The sequence below is a fragment of the Equus caballus genome, chromosome 7 (genome assembly GCF_041296265.1).
Source record: "Equus caballus isolate H_3958 breed thoroughbred chromosome 7, TB-T2T, whole genome shotgun sequence".
NCBI lineage: Eukaryota > Metazoa > Chordata > Mammalia > Perissodactyla > Equidae > Equus > Equus caballus.
The window spans coordinates 29,157,020-29,183,009 of NC_091690.1; the positions used below are offsets into that span (position 1 = coordinate 29,157,020).

At 43.1% G+C, this 25,990-nt stretch overlaps 1 protein-coding gene across 5 annotated transcripts in view; it reads left to right on the forward strand.

The window, feature by feature from the left end:
- The first annotated feature begins 9,689 nt into the window (after positions 1-9,689).
- The window catches only part of TECTA (tectorin alpha), a 70,173-nt gene continuing 53,872 nt past the window's right edge, over positions 9,690-25,990 (forward strand). For 3 of the 5 annotated variants that reach the window (XR_011440800.1, XM_023645009.2, XM_070273813.1), the window contains exons 1-6: positions 9,700-10,089; positions 11,297-11,361; positions 14,784-14,917; positions 17,588-17,875; positions 21,814-21,951; positions 22,301-22,466. Coding sequence is in view for 3 of the 5 variants with exons in the window: in XM_023645009.2 (XP_023500777.2) it covers positions 11,298-11,361; positions 14,784-14,917; positions 17,588-17,875; positions 21,814-21,951; positions 22,301-22,466 (790 nt within the window). In the remaining 2 variants the exon portion in view is untranslated. Of the gene's footprint in view, positions 10,090-11,213; positions 11,362-14,783; positions 14,918-17,587; positions 17,876-21,813; positions 21,952-22,300; positions 22,467-25,990 lie in introns of those variants that run through there. The other 2 variants (XR_011440801.1, XM_070273812.1) reach the window with 2 other exon arrangements.

The following is a 25,990-nucleotide window of genomic DNA, read 5'->3' on the forward strand; positions in this document are numbered from 1 at the left end:
GCTCAAATTTCAAAGAATTGTAATTTTAACTTCTGTGCTGAATTCTATTTAATTAGTATTTTTGTGAGCTTCTCTAAGGACTTGCACGGTAGACATATGGCAAGACATCCAATATCCAATGGACTGAAAAATGTTGGACTTTCACCAGTTATTAATATGCATATAAAACAAGAAGGTTAACCTGTGATGTCACATTTCTCTTTCCATCTCTTCTATGGAAAAGAAGTCATCTGTGTTCTCCAACTTAGAACTTCAGAGTTCAAATTTAGCCAGATAACTTTAAAACATATATAAGTCATTATAGATACTAACATGAGTCATTTCATCTACTTTTAAGTTTTTAATGTAATTCAGATTTAGGAATTAAGTTTATCCATGAAAGGAATAACGTACCATATTGTATCTCCTTAAAGGATAATGAAGTTCTGATTCCTTTCCTTGAAAAATTTGAGAATAGCACTAGAAGTGTTTAGCTTTTTTTCTAATAAACTGCTCTATTAAAATGTTCAAATATATATATATTTGCCTATATATATGAATATAATATATGTGAACATATTCGTAGCCTCCCACCTTACTCTGAACTAAAGAAAACAGCACAACATGGAGATTTTTTACTAATATAGTTTAGCATTATTCTGCTGAGTCAGTGGCATTTTTACAACTTTATTTCAAAACACTGAAACAGTGACCTAAATAATAATTGAGCCAAATAAATAGACAGCAAACTAGAAGAAAGGAAGTAAGTTCTTCCCTTTAAATCGGTGAAATAAGAATTGCTAATAACTTTAATGCTTTGTCTAATGCTTTCTTCAGTGTGGTTCAGGCACCTGAACAGTTGGCTTGCATTCTGTTTGAAGGCACACACATTAAGAGGGGAGTAACAAACTCATGACCCAGTAGGAAGGAAAGACACAGAAGATAGAGTTGCTGGTTGTGTGAATCAGTGCCAGGGATCCGAGCTTACAATTTCCAGTTCTCACGTTTCTTCTAAACAATAATAAGGAGCATTTATCATCAACAAGGCTCATTCTAGATGCTCTACCTATATTGAACCCATTTGGTCTTCACAACGTCTGTGACGTCAGCACTGTCATCATCCCCATCTTCTTACTAGTAAGGTGATTGAGGCGCAGATAGATTAAGTGATTTGCCAAAAGTCATACCGTTGGTAAATGACAATAGAGCCAGGATTCAAGCCCAAGCACTTTGTCTGCAGACTCCATGCACGGGACAGCTATGCTATAGTGCTTACTGCTGCCATAACCTTCCACACACATACCTTTATTGTTAGTCTTTATGTGTCACTGAAATAAGATATTCCTCAAAATCCATTTACTAAGTTGATTTGCTCTATAACAGTCTCTAATGTGTCTGGCAGCTCTAAATCCAAATTGAAATTTGTCCTCGTGCCACTTCCAGAATTGTGAAACTGTGGTTTGTGTATATCTATTGCCCTGCCTGCTCCTCCACAATGCCCTATTGGACACTTGTGATGGGTGCTATTGACGAGAATAAATGAACCAGTAATGTTATGCAAGGAAACTGATAATTTGGTTTTTAACCTGAGGACATTCCAGGGCCTTACGACTTTGTTTCAGTAAACAGCCAAAGGTGAGAGAGGTCACTCTGTTCCAACTCAGACATCCATCAAGAAGGCATCAGTGTTCAAGTGAAAAAAATTGCTGTTCTTAGAGGAAGAAAAAATGTTTATAATCTAATGGAGCCTGTATGAAAGGTTTTGTCATGGGAAAAGATGAGGTTGTCACTGCTATTGCTCCTCTTTAAAATTCAAGAGAGAGCTCTGTGAAGAATATAAATATTGCTACAAAATGGAGGGGACGTTATCTATTATGGTCTGCAAGATCTAGATTTGCCAAAAAATTGCAATGCAATTTCAGTTTGTCGAGTCTTTCATAGACTCTTCATCCTTGAATGCTTCTTTGTCACTGTAAGTAATACAATTAAGTTGCTAAATAAGTAAAAATGGGGATAAAAGGAGGCAGACATTAAAAAATACAGGCTAAAGAGAAAAAAAATGTTTTCTGAAATATCTGATACATTTGAAGGCAGATGTAAGCTTTACTCCTCTATTAGAGAATACAACTAGGACATTATGAATTGCTTTGGTTGTGTTAAAATTTTGTTTGGTCTAATTTGTTTACAAAAAGAAGTCTTTTTAAAACCATTTAATGTTTAAATAGAAAGCATTCACATGGTTCAAAAATCAAACAATATAAAGAAGGTATACATTGAAAATCCCACTCTAACCCCTGTACTCCATTTTTTATTAGTTTCTTGTATATATTTCCAGAGTTTACACAAATAATAGCAAATAAGAATATATTTTCTTATTGTTCCCCTTTTATACAGCAAAGTGAACATATTATACACTATCATGCACCTTGCTTTTTTTCACTTAAAACATATCTTGGAGATCTCTCTATAGCAGCTATGTAGGGAATCACTTTACCCTTTGTTTACAGTAGAATACATAACATTTCATTTATCAATGTAATTGATAATTTATTTGACCAATACCTTATTGGTAAACATTTGAGTGTTTCTCCCCCCACCAATCTCCCCCTTTTTTTATTGTTCTCATTTGCTCCAGGAAACAGCATACGTTCTTTTACATATTTGCAATAAATCTGTAGAATATATTCCCAGAAATGAGATTGCTCAATCAAAGGTCAAAAGTGTTTGTAATTTTGGTAGATATTGCCAAATTGTTCTCCATTAAACTTATATAAAAAGGACATTTTTTTTTCCTGGTTTTATAACTTGTCACATCAATACAAAGTCAAAGACTTTACTAATTTGGGGCTTGATATATGATTCCTAGTTAGTGCAACCAAGATAGTGTTCTTCCCAATTAGGCATGCAAATCTGGGCACTTGAATTCAACACATCATGGATTTATGTGATCCTTGCATATTGTCTATCTTAGGAGCCATCTTTCTTCTGGAATCTGCAATTTTTAATCATCGCTAAGTGAGATTTCACCTCTGCACCAGAAGTTATATATGTACTATTTTTCCTCAGCAATGTATCACTTGTTTTAGCCTAGTGCCCTTGAAAAAATGATGAATTAATAGCCCCAAACTCCTCGACTTATGGTCCCAGTAAACTTTAATCAGAGTTGCCTTGCCAACCACCGAAAATCTTCTAGAGAAACTTCTTGGTGCTACTTGGTGAAGAGGGAATGTAGTGTGTCTGCCCCTGCTTTTTTTTCAACTTTATTGCTAATGTGCTAGCAAGAATGTTAAATAAGGCCAATTGTGAATTTCTTTGCTTATGTTGGTCTACTTAGAATTAGCTATTGCAAACTCCTTGGTTAGAAATAGATAAAGTTGCCTTCAGAAAATATCTTTGAGTCCTTGTTTAAATTTCAGAGACGACCATCTTTTATCATTGAGATCTTAGATCCAGGAAATCTTACTGGTTAGTTAATAAACATTAAGTGTCATTCAATGTGGTCTCTGATTCAATATATATATACAGTATTCTGGAGGGTGACACCCCACCCTCTCAGGGTATTATCTCCAAGGTGGTGCTTCCCTTCCTCCTTCAGCAATTCATTCCAATGCTGGATCAGGGATCCTACTGTAGTCATGGGCCCACACTCATATCCCCTTTTTTGAAAAGGACATTCCCTAGTCAGATACTATTTTGCACAGAATTCTATGCCTACAGATCAGGCCGTCTGCAAGCCTCTCATTAGCAGTGCTGGCTGAGGCCCTGTGAGCAGGAAAGGCATTCCCATATCCAGAATACAGGTCTATTCCTGTGAGAAGGGACAACGGGCACTTCCAGGATGAAGGTGATCCAGCATAGCCATTTTGCCACCAAGTGGCCAGTTGGTCTCCCTGAGGAACTGTGACATACTGAGGGCTTAGCTCTGGTCTCTGCTATTGGCAGGTTGAACATTCAGAGGCAATGGTAGCTAGATCAGCTTTGCTAAATGAGAGTTCATGCTATTGGTCCCATGCATAACCTCCACCCACGCTCCTGTGGGCGCTTCATACGGGTCCCCATTGTACTATCACTGGCAAAGGCTGCCTCACATCAACTGGCCAAGTCATTTTGTCTACTCAGTTGTCTAGTTCCTCTTCTGTAGTGGATGCTTTCTTGTGGACGTTAACATGTGATACAAAGATCTTCACACTTTGTGTCCATTTCCAGCTGTCTATCCACATGTCTCTACTCCAGGCCTCCTTGTCACTCATTTTCCAAGCTTTTTCCTTTCAGGCTTTTGTCCAGCTGGCTATGTGATTCACCACTGCCTACGAGTTTGTACGTATTCTAACCTCAGAACGCTTCTCTTTTGACACAAAGTACTTGACAAGATATATCGTCCAAAACTCTACACATTGGCAGATGTTCCCTTATCATTGTCTTTCAAGGCCACCCCTGACTGAGGCTGTAATACTGCCCCCATCTGCCTTAGGCTTGCATACACACACCAAGCCAATGCATCCATATGCCAAACTGAGGCCTTTCCTCTTCCTTTAGTTTATAGTGTGCACCCCTCATGTCACATGCAGCCATATGTTTGATTTGGGTTGGGGGGTACTGGTACAACTCTGGAAGGTGACATGGAGTCTAGGCTAACTAGTCAGGCAGCTTGCTCACTGCAGGTCCCAGATATACAATTTCATCTTACAATAGATTGCTACTGGGCCCCCCTGACTTTATGACTTGGTGGGGCCAACAGGGCACAGCTCACGGTGGGAATTTCTGGACACGTGGTCACTTGTATCGTGGTCAAATGTTCCATCACAGGGCCAATTTGAATGCCAAAAGTTGATTTTCAGGAGCTGTGTTATTCTTTGCTACCAATGGCATGACCTTGTTCCAGAACTCCAGGGGCCTGTTGTGTGGTTCTCCCACTGGGGTTTGCAATAAAGTGCACATTTCAACTTTTTCCACCACTGACACCTCCAACAACAAAGGGTCTACTGAACATATGACCCAAGTGCCAGCGTTGCGTGCATTTCAGCCCGGAGCAGCTACAAAGTTCTTTCCTGCTCTCAGACCGAGTCAAAGCTGGCTGAATTCCTTATCACCTGGAATGTGGGCTGGAACAGTTTTCATAGGTATAGAATGTGTGGCCACTAGAACTTGAAGAAAGCTACAAAGAAGGGAGAATTCCCGTAGAGTTGCAAGATGTAGCAATTTGTTTTTTACTTTGGAGGGGAGGGTCCAGCATGCCCCTGACCACTGGATTCCTAAAAACTTTACTGAAGTAGTAGCCCTGAATCTTTGAAGGATTTATCTCCCACCTTCTGGAGCACATGTGTTTTCCCAAGGCCTCCAGCCTGCTAGCCACTTCCTGCTCAGCATGCCCAGTCAGCTTGATGTTAACAGTGTAATGAATCAAGGTGATGTTCTGTAGGATCCAGATGGTCCAGAGCTGAGTCCTGGGGCAAAACTATGAATGTACATCGCAGTCTGTTCCATTTGAATGTAAACTATTTCTGATCCTCGTTCTTGATTCAGACAGGGAAAAAAATACATTTTCCAAATAAATGGGCACATGTCATGTTATCTAAAACCATGTCAATCAGCTCTGTGCCATTAGCACAGCAGCTGCAAATTGGAGCTACTACTTGGTTGAACTGGCAGTAGTCCACAATCATTCTTCAGGATCCATCTCAGCCAATTAAATGGAGATATGATAGAGTCCACCACCCTTGCTCTTTAAGAGTGACACTAGTCTTTACCATCCTCCCCCGATCCCAGGATGCAATACTCTTTTGTATTTACTTCCTCTGTTGGAGTGGGGGATCAGTTTCCTTCCTTGCTATGATAGCTCTTACCTGACAGACCAAAGACCCAGTGTGACAAGTACATCAATCCCAATTATATATTGAGACTTGGAGTATGACATCCAGGTGGGTCTGCAGCCCCTGTGGATCTGCTGAAGCTGGACTTGGCCGAGACTCCTTTTATTACCTGGGCCCTACGTGTTCCCACACTAACAGGGTCTTTGGGTATCAGTGTTAACTCAAACCCCTTGTCCAACAGTCCCCAAAATCTCTGGGCACTCCACTTCCCCAAGTCTACAGTCGCTCTAGTAAATGGCCATAGGTCTTTTGGGAGAAGGACTGTGAGAATCATTACTATACATATTTGCCATGGAGTTGCAGGGTTCCTCCCTTTGGAGAGCTGGTTACCTTTTTGGTCTGTGGATTCCAGTTTCAAAAACTGACTCAGATCCACAAGCTGAGAAAGAGATCTGGACTTTTTATTAGGGCAACTGTCTTTGGCCTCTTGCTCTTTTTTATTATACCTAGTAAGCAATACCACTATCACCTGCCCATCTACTTTGCCCCTTGGATGCCACGCTCTGTTAATTGTGTCCATAACTCTCAATGGATCAGGCCCTCTTGGCTACCACTGTGATCTTCTCAGTCGTTATGAAGATTATGACCCCCTTGGCTTCAAACAGTAGGGGGCTGCCACCTGGTCTCTATTGCTTCATGCTCCCAACGTCTCTGATTCTATCAGACAGTCGAGGTCTATATCACCTCTCCTGCCATCAGCCCTGGCCTGCAGAGGAGAGCACCCACTGAGCTTCTTAGTGATAGCTTAGAGAAGCTGGTGCTTCTCTCAGCGGCGTACTCCTGCTGGCTTTGGTGGATGATGTGTCTGTTCTCTGGGCTTTCCCATGGAACATGATCATCTGGTGGGTCTTCCAAACTCACGTACTATATCTGATCCAGCATCTACTACAGTAATTCAGGCATTTCAACCTCACTCAGGGTGAGCCATCATTTTTTTCCAGGCTTCTAGGAGCTTCTAGCAGCGAGTTTGCACCATCCCCTGGGATCCTTGCCAGTGTTAAAGCCTGTATCCCTAGAGTGTGCCCCCAAGTCCGTAAACCTTCCCTTGTTCTGTGTTATGGCCCAGTCTCCTTGATTGATCACCCTCACAATTCAGTCCCATGGGTACTTCCCTCTGCCCACCCTAAGCCAGGAGGTGCTGGCTAGGTCTTGTAGCTTCTTTGGTGTAGAGTCTCTTTCTTCCCTCACCAGGTCCAGGACATCCCTGGCTGGGTTATGCTGCAACTTAACCCTTATTATAGGTATAGCAGTCAGGAAAGGAGATGGGAGCAGCTTCAGAACCGGGGCGACTGTTGCCTCATAGGGAATAGTCCTTCCTATTGTCCTCCTGTGCTGGGAGAAATTTTAGCTCTTAATCAGGTAGAATGGGACATGTCTGAGGGCTCAGAGTTTTGAGAAATCTGGAAAATCAAATCTTTGAAGGCTTCTACCCAGATAATGCCATCATACACACACACACCCATACATGTATGTATGCATGTACACGTGTATATGTATATATACAATAAATCCCATCCATATAAAATTATATATATAATGCATTGTATATACATATACAAGGTTTTCCCAATTAGGCCCTGATTGTGGCCCATGAGAGCCGCCTCAGTTGAGCACTTGTCAGCTCAACTAGGCCCTCCAGAGCAAACATTGCCCATAAGAGGAATCTTGCTTTGGGTGGAAAGTGCTAGGCCATTGTCCTACCACCTCACCCAGTCATTGGCTGGGGGCCACTCCAAGAAGAGTGTGCCCTTGGTTCCAATGCTGAGGCTGAGCCTGAAGGACCTGGAAGCTGTTGGCCAACCACACTTCTCACTGCATCCTTTCAAACGAGCTCAAATCTGACAACTCTCTCACAGAAAAGGTGTAAGAAATTTAACAAAACCAAACAAAAACAATCAGCATATGAGGTCCATTCTACTTGTTTTTAGGGAGTTAAATTTTTTGGTTCCGTTTATTTTGTCTGAAGTGTCTTTTCTCCTGCCTAGAAAGCAGCATCCATCTATGCCATCTTTATAAAGCGCCAATATCTTGGGTTACTAGCTCCAAGCCACCCGGCACCACCTTTGGTCTAAATTTTTGTCAGAAATCTTTGCTCACTTCACACCTTCAACAAAATAAGCCCTCCTGCCGATATGGCATAAAAAGAGGTTTTTGTCGTTTCTCCATCTGTGACCACGGAGTATACACCCAGAATACATACTCACTGACTGGCTTACAGCCAACCAGCACTAAACCAGACCAGGCTTTCCTCAAGCGCCTGGCACCCGCTCGCTCCCAGATTCTCAAAGTCATTCATTTCTGCCACCATCTTGCAGATCTGGTTAAGCCCAGATTGCATTTCTCCCAGGAGCAGTTCTGCCTCAAGAAGGATGAAGCACTTAATATGGGTCAAAAGGGCTGAGATATAAATATCCTCAAGCGCATGAAAAAGGAAGACCAAAGCAATTATTATGCCACTAGCAGTTTTTTTAAATAGAGCCAACTATTCTGCTTCAAGACAGTTAGGCTGACTACTGGACTTAAACCTTAATAAAGGCTGGGCAAGGAAAATGCTTTTCTGGGCGTCTTCTATTTGAGTCTCATTTTACTTTAAATAGACACCCCAAAAGTTAGATTTTTCTGTTATATAAATATGTGCCTTTCAGAGGAAATTAGTCATTTGAGATCCATAAGTAAATTTATGTGGAAGATTCGTCATGCTAGTAAGCTTAATGTACAAAACCTACTGAATTATCACAAGTTTTGAGAAAAATATTGAATAATCTAGACTAAAAAATAAGTTCCCCAAGCACTCTTGTCCATTTTAGGATAACTTGCTCAAAACTCAAAACTGGAATTACAGGTTTGCTTTTTTTTTTTTTTTTTGCAGTCGGCATTTAAACGTCTGGTCAGAGAAAAATTTTGAGTAATTTAAAAATTCCCATTGATTTACAGTTTTTTTCTGCTGCATTCAATGATTTCTTTTTTAACAAATCTCACTTTACATATTTTGAATAGTAGACTTAGTTTATGTCTTAGCCAATTTTTCTCATTCTGCATCAAACCTAACACATTTTACCTTGTTCACAATGCCTTTTTTTTTTTTTTAAAGCTTGGCACCTGAGCTAACAACTGTTGCCAGTCTTCTTTTTTCTTTCTTTTTCTTTCCTGCTTTTTCTCCCCAAATCCCCCCAGTACGTAGTTACATATTTTACTTGTGGGTCCTTCTGGTTGTGACATATAGGATGCCGCCTTAACATGGCCTGACGAGCGGTGCCATGTCTGCGCCCAGGATCCAAACCGTGAAACCCTGGGCTGCTGAATCAGAGCGCAAGAACTTAACCGCTCAGCCACGGGGCCGGCCGCACTATGCCTTTTAAATTATTTACTTACTGAAAATTTTTATCAGGAGGGATCTCTCTCCCCCCAGGCTCTCCGAGGACCCTCACTGGGCATCAACGGAGCTTTCCAGGGCACCGTTTGGTTTTTCCTTATGAAAGATCATGCCTCACACAGGTTCCCACGTTCGCGTTTGCTGGAAAGTGCCCTGGCCTATCACGCTGCACAGCCGTGTAGCAGAGAGCAAAGGGAAAGAATAAAACCTAGAAAAGTTTGAGAACGTTTCTTTAAATACTTGGTGCATACCTGTGAAAAATCAGAGCTGAGCCTGTCTGCCAACCGTTCAAAACCAGAGAAACAAAAAAAGACTTTAGTGGAAAACCAACTTCATTTAAATGTTGGAAGCAGCAGCTTTGTGTGGCGTTTTAATCCCATGCTGGTGGATGCTAATTCTGTAACACTATACAGTTGCCTTTTTTTTGGATACAAAAGTAGAAGGGGGGAGTTGCTTTTGTGTTTTTCAGTGCAAAGTGATTCTGATCAGAAAGGACCAAGGTTTCAGCTCCCAGTACCTGACATTTCCATCTGAATCTACTTTTTCTTTTTAAGAGGGGTAAAAAAAGGTCTAGTTTTTCAGGAAAAGAACCTCTCTACGCAATCCTGAAACTGATCTTTAGATTTACTTTTCCTTAATCAATAGAAAAAAACTTGATCGCAACTCAACACTTATCTGACTCTAACGCCGGACTAACTGAATTTTTGGTTTTAAGAGTAAGGGATTCAGACATCATTTCAGGAATCAGAAATAATTGGCAGCAAGTGGGGGAGAAGTGACATGAATTCCTGTTCTACTTAATTTTTTCCTGGTTTACCAAGATTTGGCTTAATATTTCTGACAATTCCTCCAGTGTCTACAGAACAGGTTAGTGACATTTTTCGTAAATACAAATGTTTAAATGAATCCTCCTTCCTGCTCTCTGAACCGCTTCCCTAAGGGCTGCAGTCTTCACCTCGCACGGCATCTCCCTCTGCTAAAGCTGTGTGAGAGCTCTCCGAAGGTCTTTGTACTATTTTCGGCAAAACTGACTAATATTTATTATGTGCTTGAGATTCTAATGCGTGTGCTTGACAACGGAAGACTTACAATAAAACTCTCACAGGGGAAAGTCACTGATTTTCCATGAAAGTTTGGCTGAAGAATTGTGATAGCTTCAAAGAATAAGAGGAGGGTTTTTAATTTTAAGAAGACTGTTTAGAGCTAACTTCACCGTCGACCCTGCACTTGGTGCTCACGCAGGTGTGTGTCTAACATGGCGCTTGCGTCTGCGTTTGCATCTCAGCTTTACGGAGCGGCACAGACCGTCCCGGCCGTTCAACTGACTGTAACTAAAATGAAAACAAGCACACTTTGGTAATATCCCTTCTTAAATTAATTTACTGGAACTAATCACTGGCTTGTGTGCTAGCTTCTATTTTTATTGTAATTTCAAGGAGCAACCCTGGCGTGGTTCTTTTTTTTTATCATCAATGTATTTATCATTCATTTCACTATGGAAAGTCAGTGAACAGTCTCACACTACTTGTGAATCTGGTCAGTGCTTCAAAATGATGGATTGGCGCCATCCTCTAGAGAAGATGATGGCAAACTCTAAATCCTCTCTCCCGTAGAAACACGTTGTGTTTTAATCGACTATTATTTGACCCTGATTGAGAGCTGTTGTGAAAATTAGGAGAGCCAGGTCTCCCAGAAGACGAGTGTCTATTCTAGAGACACAACATGCTCTATTTAGAGTTGGGTCCTATTTTTCAGTGGCTTCAGAGTAGGTGCCTTTCCTTTACTCATTGTCGCTGTCATTGATTCTATATAATTTCCTGACAATTTGAATGATCTCATTACACTTCCAAACTGGCTGCTCATGGGGAGTCTAATTTGTTCATGAAGCGTTGAACTTAAGGACCTGCTGGCATTCAGGGAATTTCAACCCGACTCAGAACTGTTGATGTTGTTATGTGAATTTGTCCTAGGATGGTTGTGCTGTGTCTTGGGATTTGCCACCAAACACACCTGGTGTTCTGTTTACTCTGGCAAGCTGGGGATTTTTTTTTTCTTTTTCTTTTTAAAATTCCAGGATGAATTATTCATCATTACTTAGAATTTGGGTCTCTTTCATCTTCGCACTTGTACGGCACCAAGGTGAGTACTACAGAATTCCATAAAGCTCTTGATTAGCATGCTCTTGAATTTATAAAGAGACGCTTTTGTTGGAACCATAATTGTCAGGGCAGGTGTACATGTGTCTACAGATACAACAAGAAAAATGTAAATTAAATTCTCTTGTCAAGGGCAAAATACATTAACTTTGAATGATGTTCGCTTAAATTCCTACTTTTTCTTATCTAACTTTGAACACAATTTCTATATACTAGGTTGCTCATGTTAATGGAGTGGGTCTTTAAGAGGATGCAAATTATTTTTACTAAAAGTATGTAGGGTAAGTGTGAGTGTTCACCCCATGCCTGATGATTGAGTTCCATTAAGGTATTTAACTTCTGGCTCAGAGTTTAAAGAATACACTTGTTTTAGCCAAAATTGAGAAGTTGCAATAGCATTAATGTTGGTAACTTATCTATCAGTAGCCCTTTTACAATGGCCAAAAGTCTAAAACTGCCAGTGAAATAAGATAATTACACCCCCAGAGATTTTTTTCTTTTTATCTGCGTAGCATTGCCCAACGTGGGCAAATGCTGCACACATTTCTTTCTACTGTTGTTGGGTTTTAGACAAGAAAGATGGGAAAGTCCACATAGATTTGAAACTTTTATGGCTAAAATTGTGAAGCACCTTTATTTTACTCGTTTGTTTGGTTCAGCTGGAATGTGATTACAAATCTAAGAGAATAAATCTCTAAGGCATGCGTAGCCCTGACATTTTTCCAGGGTTGGGTAAATTGAAACAGTTGTGGCATGCAAACTATAGTCTGAAACTTCGCAATAAGGAAAGAGACCCGCTGACTCTAGCCTCCCACTCCTGCTCTAAGAAAGTATGTTTCATTTGGTGGGGAAAAAAAAGTTCTGGAAACATAGTTATGTTTATTGGGAAATTGGCAACCTAAAGCCAGCCTGAGTAGCGATATTCTTTCTTTTATTAACGCTGATGCTATTGACAGGCCATGCTGTTTACCAGTTAAATTTTCATAGTAGCATTGGTGTCTAAGGTAGAAATTACTGGGGTTTTAATCTACTCGCTTTTATTAAGCACCCTTTTCGTCGTTCAACAAGTATTATTTTTTTCTTTCTTCTTCTCCCCAAAGCTCCCCCCGCCACCGCCAGTACATAGTTGTGTATTCTAGTTGCAGGTCCTTCTGGCTCTGCTGTGTGGGACACCGCCTCATTGCTTGATGAGCGGTGCCATGTCCGCACCCAGGATCTGAACTAGGGAAACCCTGGGCCGCTGAAGCAGAGCGTGAGAACTTAACCACTCAGCCTCGGGGCCTGCCTCCTCATTAAATAAGTACTTATTAAGTATTTATAACATCAGATATCTTAATGATTTGTATTCTTCTTAAAATTGAAAAATTTTAGCTCTCCATTCCTTCTTGTTCAAATTCATGAGCTAGTTAGAATTACTCATGGAGAGAAGAATCTTGCAAGTTTGCCTCCCCTTTGGAGCAGAGACAGAAGTTAGGGACGGTCTCCGTGACCACAGTTTTCTGCCTCCTCCAGGACGGGTATGAATTCTCCGTTTCCCAGGCAGAAGGGCCAACACTGCCCCAAAGATCAATTCATCTTTCCATTAAAAAGATTACAATTCAGGGTGAATTTGAGCCCTATTCACACCTGGGCATCACTCCTAAAAAGTTCCCCATTAAGGATAAACCCATGACATGATTTGATTGATTTATTATTATTAATTTGAGAAAGCTCATCCCCCTTCAAATTTAGCAAGTACCTGTGAATACTGCTATGATAGGGATTATAAAGAGATTTTTTAAAATTCCTACCTTCTAGGAATTTGGAATTTGTTACTTCGGGGTAAATATGAAAGTTAGAGAACTGTTCTTTTGCCTACTGACGTGATGTTAAATGAAGCGCATAGGCTGAGCACTCCTGTGATTAAACTGGGTGCAGCATCTCTGAAAAGTTCAGATCTGGTTGGCTTCCCAGAGACTTCCGGGGCTTGGGGAACAATGCTTACACACTAATGGCCGGGCTCGTTTCCCCTGCTTCCCTCCATGTGAGCCGCTGGAAACAGATGAGCTGTCTGTCCAGGCACATCGCCTCTTGCTCCCTGCTCCAGAAGGAGAGAAGCTGGAACCCAGCCAGGCGCCGCTGGGCTGCTTTGTGGCCATTCTGCATTCTCTCTTACATGAGCTGTTGTCTGCCCGCTAAAAGGCTCCCGAAGGAGCAGGACAGTCCTCGGCCAGTAGCTCGCCAGTCTATCAGCTCCATCAGCACAGAGCAGGGACTTTCCCAAGGAGAGGGCCCTGACATGAGAATGGGGTGTTAGCATCTGGGGATGGCAAGCAGGTACCTCAAGAACTGTGGCCAGAAGCCCCCAAAGGATTTGCCCCTTCCCCTGACAACTAATAAACAAATAAAAAGAAAAAAAAGGAAGAAAAGATGATGTTCTATTGTTCTCTTCTCGTTCAAGAGAAGAAAGCGCAGAGGCAGAGAAAGGTCACACCCCAAATGTAGATTATTTCATAGATCTCCTGATCATCAATCACGTAGACCCTGGAGTAATTGTCTAATTTCTCTCACAAAACTGGGTCACCCCTTGCAAGAGTTTGGATGAGAAACTTCTGAGAAAGAAGCCAGGTTGTCAGGAGAGGTGATGACACAGTCACAGGAGGGGAGCTGTGTGTGTTTGTATGATGACTCTCACCTTTGACCGGGATGATAAGTAAGAGCCTTGCGCCTCCTCTGCAAAGAGTTCTCAAGGGCCCGACCTCCCTCACCCCAGAGGATCCCGTGTCTGTCTTTTGTAAACAGGAGCTGGGCAGAGAGCCTTCTCACAGGCCGGAGCTCAATCAAGGTCATTCACCAGCCAGTTACTACAAACCCTCTCCTCCCACTTTTTTCCCAGTTCCAACTGTTGTTTATTTCCTTCTGGGATCTGGTATCTTCTCCTATTGTGCAGGAGGGGGAAAGGGACTCCTTTCAGGAAGACATGAGAGTAGAATTCTTGAGCTAGAAGGGAGCTTCATAACCACTAGCCTCCTTCTCCGTACCTTGCCTTCTGATCAAAGATCAAGCTGTGTAAGCCGTGCCAGACCTGGAGGCCACCTCTCAGTGCTCTGAGAGCTCCAGAGATGATGTCACAACCTGCCAGCCTGTTTTAACCCTTTCTCTCTCTAAAACATATGGAAGCATAGAAATGAAGCAGGAAGTGATTTCTCCTAAGGAGAAATAGCGTCATTCCCATTCTCTCCTTTCCAGAGGCAGAAGATAACGCACTGTGTACAGCTTAGGTTTAGGATAAATGGAAAGGCAATCTGACTTGCATTTAATCTATAAGACTTAGTGGAAGAAGCTGGCTTTTGCGGATGGGAGGGAAGTAACTTGCCAAACAGAAGAGGGATCTGCCATCTCTCTAACCACCGTCTCTCTTGACAGCTCATCCCAGGGAGCTCATGTATCCATTTTGGCAGAATGACACCAAAACCCCTAAAGTAGACGATGGAAGCTCATCTGAGATTAAGTTGGCCATCCCCATTTTCTTCTTTGGTGTTCCTTACCGCACTGTCTATGTAAGTGGAGACGCAGCCCAGCTGTCGCTCTGTGGCTCTCCCCTTTGTTTGTCATTAAGGAAAACATTTTAAATACCTTCTTCCAGGGCTCTGGGAATGGAGGATTTATTGGCAGCCCAAACAACAAGTTCTGAGATTTCATGAGCTGATAGGTTTTATGATTAAGGAAGTCAAAGGTATATTTAATGGCTAATGTTCATAGTAGAGGAGTATACAGGGCAATAAATTGCTTTTGTGGATGATTAAACACAGAAGTGGAGCAGAGGCCCCAATGCCATGAACATTATTTCTGCTACTCGACAAGATAAAAAGATACAATGAACCACAATAGGAGCAATATCATTTTTCTTCCCCTTTGGGGGTGTGAAAAGTTTAGGCATCTGTTGTTCTTAGGCTTCCTACTAATTTGGAGCAGAGTCAGAGCATAGCAGAGGGGTAATCAACTAGTCTGTAAAAGTTATTTGCAGAATTGGCCACTCTCTTTGGGCCTGAGATATGCCATTGTCAACCCCCCATGAAGAAATGATACCATTTGCTGTCAGAGCTCTCCTGCGTTCTCAGGTTATTATTATTATTATTATTATTATTTGGATCACTGGGTTTGCCACTAGTGAGACTGTTGCATACTGAGAAGGTTCAGAGAAACGGAACTTGCCTTTATCTCCGACCTTAAAGGATTGGGTGAAGCATATGCAGATTATATTATGTCCTATTCTATTCTGTGTCCTTCCCTGGAGGAAGAAATGAATCTCTGAGCACCTCCACCTCTGGCCATCTCTGTATCTGAGACTCTGTCTTCCCCAACTTTTGATGTATAGCTCAGGGCTGGTGCCCATTAGAAAAGAGTTTCCTTTTCCATTACCTAACCAGGGGTGCCTGAACCTGGAGCACCAGCATCACCTGGCTCTTGTTAGAAATGTCACTTCTCTGGCCTCACCCCAGACCTCCTGAATCTGAAACTCTCGGAAGGGAGCCCCGTAATTTGTGTTCGAACAACCCCTCCAGGTGATTCTGATGCCCACAAAAGTTGGAGAACCCCTGAGCTTAACTGCAGACTCTATAGACTATATAGACAGAACACGTCTGAGTCGTTACCAGCTTCCTCTGCTGTCTCTGTGGTTAATTACACCCATTATTCCCCAGCAAACACATTGTTCTGGCATTCTGAAATGCCTTTTATGCTCTACTCACAGCAGAGCCTCCTTAATCTGTAAGAGCTGATTGTAAGTTTCAGAATGCGTTGACCTGATTTTGGAGACGAGAGAGGTGTGCAGGACTTCCATTCTGGAAGCCTTAGTCTCCCAGACTTATAGAACAAATGTGTTTCGTTAAGCTCCTCTTTCTCCTCCATTGTACTATGTGAGATGGAGTCTGAATAAGTCTTGCCCTTTCAAAAGGAGGGTCTTAACGTGGGGCAGACTAACTTGAGAGCAAATTGTTCTCTGAGTTTCCAGCACTTTGAACAGTGCAGTCTTTTCCAAGCCTCTGTGTTGTTCCTTATTACTTGCAGACAGTAGACGCTCGATGTCCTTGTAGCTGGGTCTCCAGCTTCCTTTCCAAACCCCACACCCTTATTTCCAAAATAGGTCAACATACTCTTGGCCCAGGTACCAACAACTTACCACTGGGATCTGGATCACTGTTAATGTCCATAATATTACTGATTAACATGAACATAACAAACAATTCCCATCACAGGTGTTTCTGTTGCAGAAGCCATACAAGCCACAGGGTTAAATCAGGCTTATTTACCAACGCGTAAACCATATTGACCATACGCATTTTTACCATATGCATATTTACCAACGCATATGACCAGCTGCAGCCGCAGGCAGAGGCTGACTTGCTTATAGGTCCTGTGTCAATTAAGTGTACATATTGGCTTGTGATTTGCAGTAAGGTTTAGTAATTTAATAAGTTTACTAAGCTATTTACAAATCATGAAGAAATCACCATATAAGATAGTTATTTACATGTACAATGTGAAGTATTCATGTCTCCATTTTTATGCAGCAATTATACAAAGAAGCCATCAGTCTGCAAGCGCTGTCATTGAATTGGGCATCTGTAGGTCATAACCTTGTCCTTCTGAGTACAGAGTGGTTGGGACATCAATAGAAGTCCTTTAAACATCTCTCTCAAACAAGTTATGGTTCATCCTGAGATCTGAGTTTGATGGTGGATTATTTGATTTATCTTTTTCTAACATTCCTCTCTTGTCATATAATAGGAATCGAGGTCTAATATAGAAATCCTCAATTTTTTAATTTCTTTGCTTCTGTGTTTCTTTTCCAGTCTATTTTGTATCTGTGACTCTGGATATTCCTTATTGCCCACGTTACCCCCTGCCTGGCCCAACACACACACACACACACACCTCAGTAGCATTTGATAAGTGTAAATAGAGATAGGATAAAGAACATTCAAATGAGACCGATTATTAATAAGTAATGAAGCTAACCATAAATTGAAAGTGAAAGAAAACCAATGAGTTTGTCTGGAAGTAAACGAACCTCCTAGTTGAGCAATGGAAGATGGTGTTTGAAGGTTCTAATTCAGTAGTTTGCAAGTTGTTTTCCATTCATGTGATTAAGGGAATGTCTGTCTTGGTTTGTGACTCTGAAGTTGTCATTATTTCAGATCCACTGTGCAAACCTCTTATTTTTGTAGGTCAATAACAACGGAGTTGTTTCCTTCAATGTCCTAGTGAGCCAGTTCACACCAGAATCCTTTCCCCTGACGGATGGGAGGGCCTTCATCGCCCCATTTTGGGCAGATGTACACAATGGAATTCGAGGCGAGATCTATTACAGAGAGACCATGGATCCTGTCATCTTGAAAAGAGCCACCAAGGACATCAGGAAGTACTTCAAAGACATGGCAACCTTCTCTGCCACTTGGGTTTTCATTGTGACATGGGAGGAAGTCACGTTTTATGGAGGCAGCAGCACCACACCTGTAATAATTCAAATTTTCCGTTTTCCACTTCATTTCCTGACATCTCATTCTTGTCCATCTTCACTACTGTGAGAGAGTCTAATTGTTAGAGCTGAGAAACGTCAGTTTCCTTGAGTTAAACTAATGAGTCTTGCCACCCACTTTCCAGGAAGCAGAGGGACATATTGTCCCTAAGCAGTCCAGTCAGCAGGAATATTTCAGAAGATATGTCAGCCCTATTGCTGATCATTGCGAATGCCTAAAAAGAACCCCTCCGCAATTTTCTTGCAGTCGGTAGCATTCCTAATTTGCAGGAGCGTGATTGAGGCACTGAGACCTCATCCAGGCCACATCATAAGGGACCCACCTAGGAATTCAAAGATCCCTTTTCTTGCCAGAGGCACAAATGCCTCTCTCCATCAGCTAATTTCCTTTTTCCCCTCCTTTTTTCACAAAACCTGATAGGAACAGGAAAATAGAGTGCTGGATTTGGGCACAAATGACCTGACTCATTTTATTATATTATGATCTTTTTTTTATTGTGACTGGGGCTGGAATTATTCATACTTGATGCTAATTGGAGTGGGCAGCTAAAGCGTTTCATGACTAAAGTTTCAACATCTGCTCTGAAATCCCAAATGAGCAGTCAAATAAAAGTCAAATAAGAAAGATTATCACCGGCATTATTGTAGAGATAATCAACTTTCTACATAAAGGGACAGAACACAGTTTTCAGGAAAGCCTGCAGCTTGTTTGGGTGACTTTGGTGGTGCAGATTTTTGAAGTTGCAGACGCGTCTTCAACTGTATAATTTCCAGTAAGCAAAGACACTCAAAAATCTGCCCTCTGCTTTCTTAGGATTATTTCCAATTCCATCTGTTTTCCCATTTCCTTGGCAATGAGCCAGTTGTTTAGGGGTAGAACAGAAACTACTGAGTTAGACACAGAGGTGCAGAAGTGCTGAGCTTGCAATTCCTAGCTGCTACGCCAGAAGCACGCTGTTTTAGCACGTTCTGACCAGAGCAGCAAGATACACTTTATCGCTAAGAGGTTCTGGAGAACAGAAAGATACAAGTTTAAACAGCAGATGCGTTGGCTAGAAATAACCTCTAAAGAAGCGTACATTTCCCTCTGTCATGTTATGGATCGCTAACGACTCCTCCGGTGATGTTTTATGTCCTTTAAGCCTCATACCTCACAGCGTTCGAATGCAGGATGCCAGCGATCGATAAATTTTAGTGTCAGTGGGGGAAAAAAAAGAGAAGAAATGCCCATCAAATGCTGACCACCATTTTTTCAAAAAAACTTCCACTGGCTATAAAAATGGCAAGATAATTTAGATACTTTCTGGTTTGTACTTTGGAGTAAATGTCTGGATATGGTGAGAACTCTTTTGATGAGGATGAATGAGGTAACATGGAGGTGTTCAGGCTCCATGGAGAGAAGGATGATACACTCCTCCCGAGCTGCAGAGCTGTCCACCCATCCCCGTCTTTGAAATTGGCCCCTGCTCCCATCTCTCATCGTCCCAGGTTTCCTCTTCTCTATAGGAACACATCTTATCAGGCCAACTAAACACTGGGGGTGAGAGGTCCTTTAGAGGCAGAAGGTCGCATGGAAATCAATAGAAAAGGAAGGGGAAGAGGACATGTTCAGTTTAAGAAAGGAAAAATAGTGTTTATTGAGGGCTTTCTATGAGCCCCGTGCTGTGATCGGCTATTTTTGCATATCATTAAGCTCTCACAAGAATGTTCCACTATAAGGTCTCTCTCCGCTTTAAAGAGGGGGAACAGGCCCAGAGGGGTCAAGTAACTTGCCCGAGGGGCAAGAAAAAAGATTTGAACCTCAGAGGAGTCAGAGCTGGGTTCAAACTAAAGTCTTCTAACCCGGAATCCTGAGCTCTTTCCTCGGCTGCCTCCCCCAGGTATCCTTGGAAGTCCTCTGAAGGATAAGAGGGTCTTTCAAGAGTTGAAAACATGGTTTTACAAACACAGATCCAGAGGAGTCTTAAAACTGATGTTGAGGAGATGTGTGTGTGTCTGGGCGCGTGAGAGCAAGAACGCGAATGAGGGTGAACCAGACTCTGAGCGTCGTTAGGATGTTCAGCTGGTTTCGAGGTGACTCCTGGGATCACAAATGGGTTGCTCTCAAGAACTATTTGGACCAAAGATATTTCCAACATCATCTCAGGAGCAGGAATTCACTTCCTAAAGGAGAATCCTGGTCTGAAGGAGAGTCTAATTTAGGCCTTGTACGACCTTGACTTTATGCCTGTCTCTTGAACCCGACCCCGCAGTGACCTTATAGCAATCTTGGGCTGACGGCTCACTCACCTCTGTGTCCCACTTTTTGTTGAGCGGGGCCAAAGAATGGAGGCATATACCTGGGTGACTCTATCGTAAACCCCATCAGCTGCGGCAAGCACAGGGCTTGGGGAGAAAGTTCTCGTTTACAAAAAGGGCTTTTCTTTACTTGCACCTCATCTCCCTCCCTGGGACCATCTAGGATGGGAGATTTGGGGCTTCCAAGATCCTCTCCCCCAGTTTGATTACACAGGATAAGGATGTGGGCCTTCCTCTGAGTCTGGCAGAATGTTAACCAGGATGGTATCAGGCAGCTGGGAAAAGTGCGAGGTATGAATGGAAAAGGTCAAAGCAGCCTCTCCTTTTAACTCTATTTTTATTTGAATTTCCTGAAAACATGTGTCAAGGGGCAGGCATTAGCAAAGGGAAATAGTAAAAGACCGAGTTTGCTACAGCTTGTTTCTGGAAAATGTTTGCAAGGCTTGTTTGAATTTATGTAACATCTCTAACCCAAAAAGTTTAAAATTAAGATGGTGTGTAATGACAGTGCACTAGAAGGTAGCCTGGGTACTCTGGCTCGAATCCCATTCTCTGTTGCTGGGTCATTGCAAAATTTCCAGCAATCCATTTGCCTTAGCCCTCAGTTGTTTTTTTTAATAGTAGTGTGTCATCTTTATCTATTCATTTATTTATTTTGCTGAGGAAGATTCGCCCTGAGCTAACATCTGCTGCCAGTCCTCCTCTTTTATTGCTTGAGGAAGATTAGCCCTGGGCTAACATCTGTGACAATCTTCCTCTATTTTTTTGTATGTGGGATACCTCCACAGCATGGCTGGTGAGTGGAGTAGGTCCTTGCCCAGGATCCAAACCCACAAACCTGGGCCACCAAAGTGGAGCACGCAGAACTTTAACCACTTGGTCATGGGGCTGGGCTCTAGCCCTCAGTTTTTTAAGCTACAAGATGGGAATGGGCAAAAAAATTGCCCATCTTAGTGTTGGTCTGAGGTACAGATGAGTGTTGAGAATTTTGCAGAAATAAAGTGATGCCTAAATGTTCAATTAGAGAAGCAATTTCTCCCCACAAAGTGCTTTTTAAAAATCACTTCCAACTTCCCTTTTAAAACTGGGAGACATCTCACCGAGATTAGCGGTGTTTTCCAAGAATCACAAGAGCTGAGTCCACAGCACCGCTTTAGTCACACTGACTAGCATTTGCTTGCTCTTCTCCACCCCCTTCCCACACCCCATCCAACCTGCTCTGGGAACAGGTGCATGCAGCTCTTTCCCTGGCTTGACTATGTATTTCCTATAGTTTATTCTCATGCTGCCATCTATAGGTACTTGCATATTATCACAAGTTGAGCTGGGTCTCTGAATTTTCTGTCTGGTTTGGATCAGAGATGTGAGAGGGGCGCTGAGTCAGCCTCCACAGGTTACCCTCAGGCAATTTCTCTTTTAGATGCTCAGCCCCACATGTCGTGCTTTTCCCACTGGAGGTGAGAACATATTCAGAGAGGAGGCAGAGCGTGAGGGCTGGCAACAGAGCAGCTCTGAGCTGCTCGGGGGCAGGGAGAGTGCAAGGGAAAGGGAGCTGCTGTGCGGGAGAGGAGCTCCTGGGCCGGGTAAGTCCTGAGACCACCCATTCCCGTCCTGTAGGTGAACACCTTCCAGGCCGTCCTGGTGTCTGATGGCTCCTATACGTTCACACTCTTCAATTATTATGAAATCAACTGGACCACAGGGACGGCAAGCGGTGGCGATCCCCTGACAGGTCTTGGGGGAGTGATGGCACAGGTAGGTTGTTCTCCACCTCATCCTCCTGCGTGTTTCTGAAGCACTGCATTCTCTCCTTATGCTGCTCAGCATCCTAGAGGAAATCCCGCCAACAGCTTTTAATTAGAGAAGTGTGTCTGATCTTGCAGGTGGACTGAGAGGCCAGTCTTACCCCATCTTTGATACCTTGATCCAGGTGTGGCATGAACTAGGCAGGCCTTTCTTACCTGGAATGGTGGCCCCAGGGACTCCAGGAAAAGGGGGTCTCTTGATTCCAGGTGTGCTGGATTCTGAAAATAAGGTATTTGGGCAAGGTAACCAATGGGGGTGGTGTGTGTGCTCAAAAGTTCTGTTGTCCTTTGTGCTCTAGGCAGGATTTAATGGTGGAAACCTCACCAATTTCTTCAGCCTCCCGGGGTCAAGAACCCCTGATATTGTGAATATCCAAGAGACCACAAACGTCAATGTTCCAGGCCGCTGGGCATTTAAAGTTGACGGGAAGGAAATTGATCCAGCCAATGGCTGCACCTCCAGAGGTAAAGGCTTTCCCTATTCTCTGTGGCAAAGCTGGGTTTGTTTAGCTTAGATTGGCAGGCAGGCTTTTAAGCCACGGGGGCGGACTCGCTCCTCATGCCTTACTCTCTTGACATCGCTCAGCTGGGTAACAGAGATCAAGGTAATTTGAGCGTGCGCATTCATCACACTGGGAGCTGAAACCCGGCATCTGCTACACTGCGGCTTCCGGGGTCCTCGCCTGGAGTGTGAACACACTCCGTGTTCGGAGCAACTCCAAAGTGGATGAGGATCTTGAGTGATTTCGCGGCCAGAGGGACAGAAGGGCGCCCTCCTGTTTGACATTATTTTTGTTGTTGTTGTTTCCATTTCCCCTCTTTCCATTTTTCTTCTCATCTTTACTCCTGCTCTGCCATCTGCACTTTGTGGATCCACAGGAGTGGGCGAACGTGGAGCAATGCCAAATCTCTATGAGAGGAAATCAGTACTTTCTAGTATGACCAGAAGGAAAGGAAAAGAAAGTGTCATAGTCTTTAGGGGAGCTTCTCCTAAAATCCTCCCAGCAGCCCCCAAACTTGCGGGGATTTGGGGAGAACCAAAGTGGGCTTTAGGTCTGTGTGAACAAGCTGGAGTGGAACCTCTGTGGGTTTCCTTTACATTGGCATCCAAAGTTTGCCTCTCTGAACGATCAAAACCACTTGTTGTGCAAAACAGTCCAGGACTCTCACAGGAACATCCTGGTTTATAGATTCCTGCTTCTTATGTGTCTAAAAGTTTTCAGAAAACAGGATTTCGGTTAATATTTCTGCTTCCAGGACTGGAGGCTGTAGCAGCTAGAATTAGTAAGTCATCCATCTAACCATCCATGCACCCCCCACCCAACTACCCATCTCCCCTTTCATCCGTTCAGCCATCCAGTCATTGCATCTTTCCAAAGAACATTTTGAGAGCCCCAACGAGGTGCAAGCCACTCTGCTAGGTGCTGGAGATGAAGGAGCTCCCGCCTCCCATGATGCTGCTATGGTAGAGAAGACCGCCATGGAAACAGTGATGACACAGTGGAAGACAGAACATGACAGACATGAGTGCGGGGTGTTGTGGAAGTACAAAGGATGACCCTGGAGAAGATGTCTCCAGATGTCTAAGAAAGGTTTGGGTTGAGGTGAAGATTTCAGGCCTTCCTGATGAAGGTTTCTTGCCCTCCTTAGATAGAAAGCATGGCCTGGTGACCTGCGTGTCTCAGCAGCTCTGGGGGGCCTCAGGTTTCTCTTTTGGCTCAGCTTCAATTCGTGTAACATACAGAAAAGCCATACTCACCTAGTCTGTAATGCCCATGCTCTCTGCCCCCATCCCCTGCTCTGTGGTTAGGCTTAGCAAACCTCTGCTTTACTCTAAGGAAAGGTCGTTTGTGTAGATGGCCTGCCTGGACGTCCTTGCCTCTGTGGAATCTAGAAAGTCCTCAGAATAAAATAAAGTGTTCAGAATAGCAAATAAATGTTTTGGAGCTAAGCTAGTGTTAAACTGGAAAGGAAAGAATCTAGTCCACAGCTCAGCAGGATTTCAGAAGGGTGCCCTCTTCCCTCACAGAGTGTAAGTACCACTTTGCCTAGTATCTCTGACAGATACCAAACCACTACTCCATTATCTCTCTCCCTTTATGACGTGGACTAGGGACCTACCCAAAGCCTCTCCCGCTTTGTCCAAGCATCACAGAGCTGACTGGCTGTGGCCATGCAACCTAAGCACCCAGTGACAGCCTCGCGCCTGAGTCCTGGGAATGAAACGCTGTGATAATGGAAAGTATTGGCGCGCCGAGCTGTGGAGCTGGTCAGATGCCAGCCGCGTACAAAGTCCCCACTTTGACTTCATTCTTTTCCTCCTGAGTTATGGGTTTGGGTTTCACATACAGGACAAATTCAATATCCTTCTACAGACTGCTGTGCGTTTTTATGTGCCACTGGACATACATCAATCTAATGAGATGGGGATCTGGCCGGGGTGATGGCAGGGGAAGTGTGCATAGCGCCGGTTTATTATATCATCATCTCGCAAACAAAATTATCTCAGAGAGTCTACCTTTTGGTCCAAACCGCCTCTATTCAAAGGCATTTTCCTCTCATTTATTGCAAGCCTGAAAAAAGCAGAGACTGGAAATTGTTCTGAGTGGAGGCTGTTACAGTATATGCAGCCTGGACTAGAGCCAAAGAGTATTGAGGTTTGAGGGGCCTGTTTCCAGGGCCAGTGAGTATGACCTGCTGGGAATATGAATTAATCTGTTATCCAATTTTGGGGCCTTATTCTCAACAGGTATGAAGCATAATTGCCTGTTGAAACATAATTGTATCTGCTGGACAGATATGGAAACGACCGTTCCTGAGGCCCCCATGCTTTCTGCTTGTGTTAAACTTGTAACCTTGCGCTCTTCCCTAGGTATTGAGTTTTATAAACACTTGAGCAATTTTTTCAAACTACAGTTTCAAACTATAGTTTCTCCTGGTATATGGCATTTTTATTACTTTTTTTAATGTCGTGTCTTTGATACTTTCCTTTTCAGACATTCTCAATTTACAAATGCTTCTACCTCTGTCAACACGTGCCAAACTTTTATAGCATCACTGCTCCCGGTGAGGCACGGAGAAGAAAATAGCATTGTCCACGTGTCACAGATTAGAAAACTGAGCCAGATGGAAGTTAAGTCAGTAGTCTTAGATGTTGGTTGCAGAGTTGTGGCTATTGCCCACCTCTCTTGATTCGCGCCCCCAATCCAGGACTAGATCACAGCCCCCAGCCCCGAGATGCTCCTATTTCAATTTGAAGGTTGATATTGACAACTGGCAAATTTCAAAGTTTTTGGTGGGAGAGATCAGTTCGCTAGGAAAATGGTTTCAAGGACTGATTGTCTACCAAATAAATGGTAGTAAATATTTTAAAAACTAGCATATCCCTTAAAACCATTCCCCTCCCCATCCTCCTTCTCCTCCTGACCTAGATTCTGTCAAGAAGTTCTGTGCAGTGGAGAAAGAGAGAGAAGTTCTGGCCTTGGACAGGGCCTAGAGCGAGAGAGAAGACAACTTGTATAGGTGTAAGTTTTGCCTAAGCAGCATCTGCAGGGTTAAGAAGCCTTTGAAGGCGCCAAGCCAGAGGTCAGCCCTTTCCAGAATTCTCCCAGGGAGCCTGGGGTTTAAAATTATGCATCTGACTCCTGATTCATGCTATTGAGCTTTTCTGGCACATTCTGGACCCCCAGCTAATTGTTGTTGAATGGGTGGATGAGTGAGCAAATGAACAAATTCGCAAATGAACAAACAGTGTTATGCGTTACCTGGGCCAGCATTCCTTCTTTTGAAGACCCTCCCTCTTATTCCTGAAATGAAGGATATGGCTCCTGTGTGTCATAGCCTTTCCCATGGATTAAGACAGTGTGTCTTTCCTTGAATAAGAGTGTGCTCACCAGCCATGGAGATGACAATGCCAAGAGCTTAGACTGGATTCAGACAGACTCGGCTTGGAATCTTGGCTTCACCAATGAGTTGCTGAGTGATCTTGG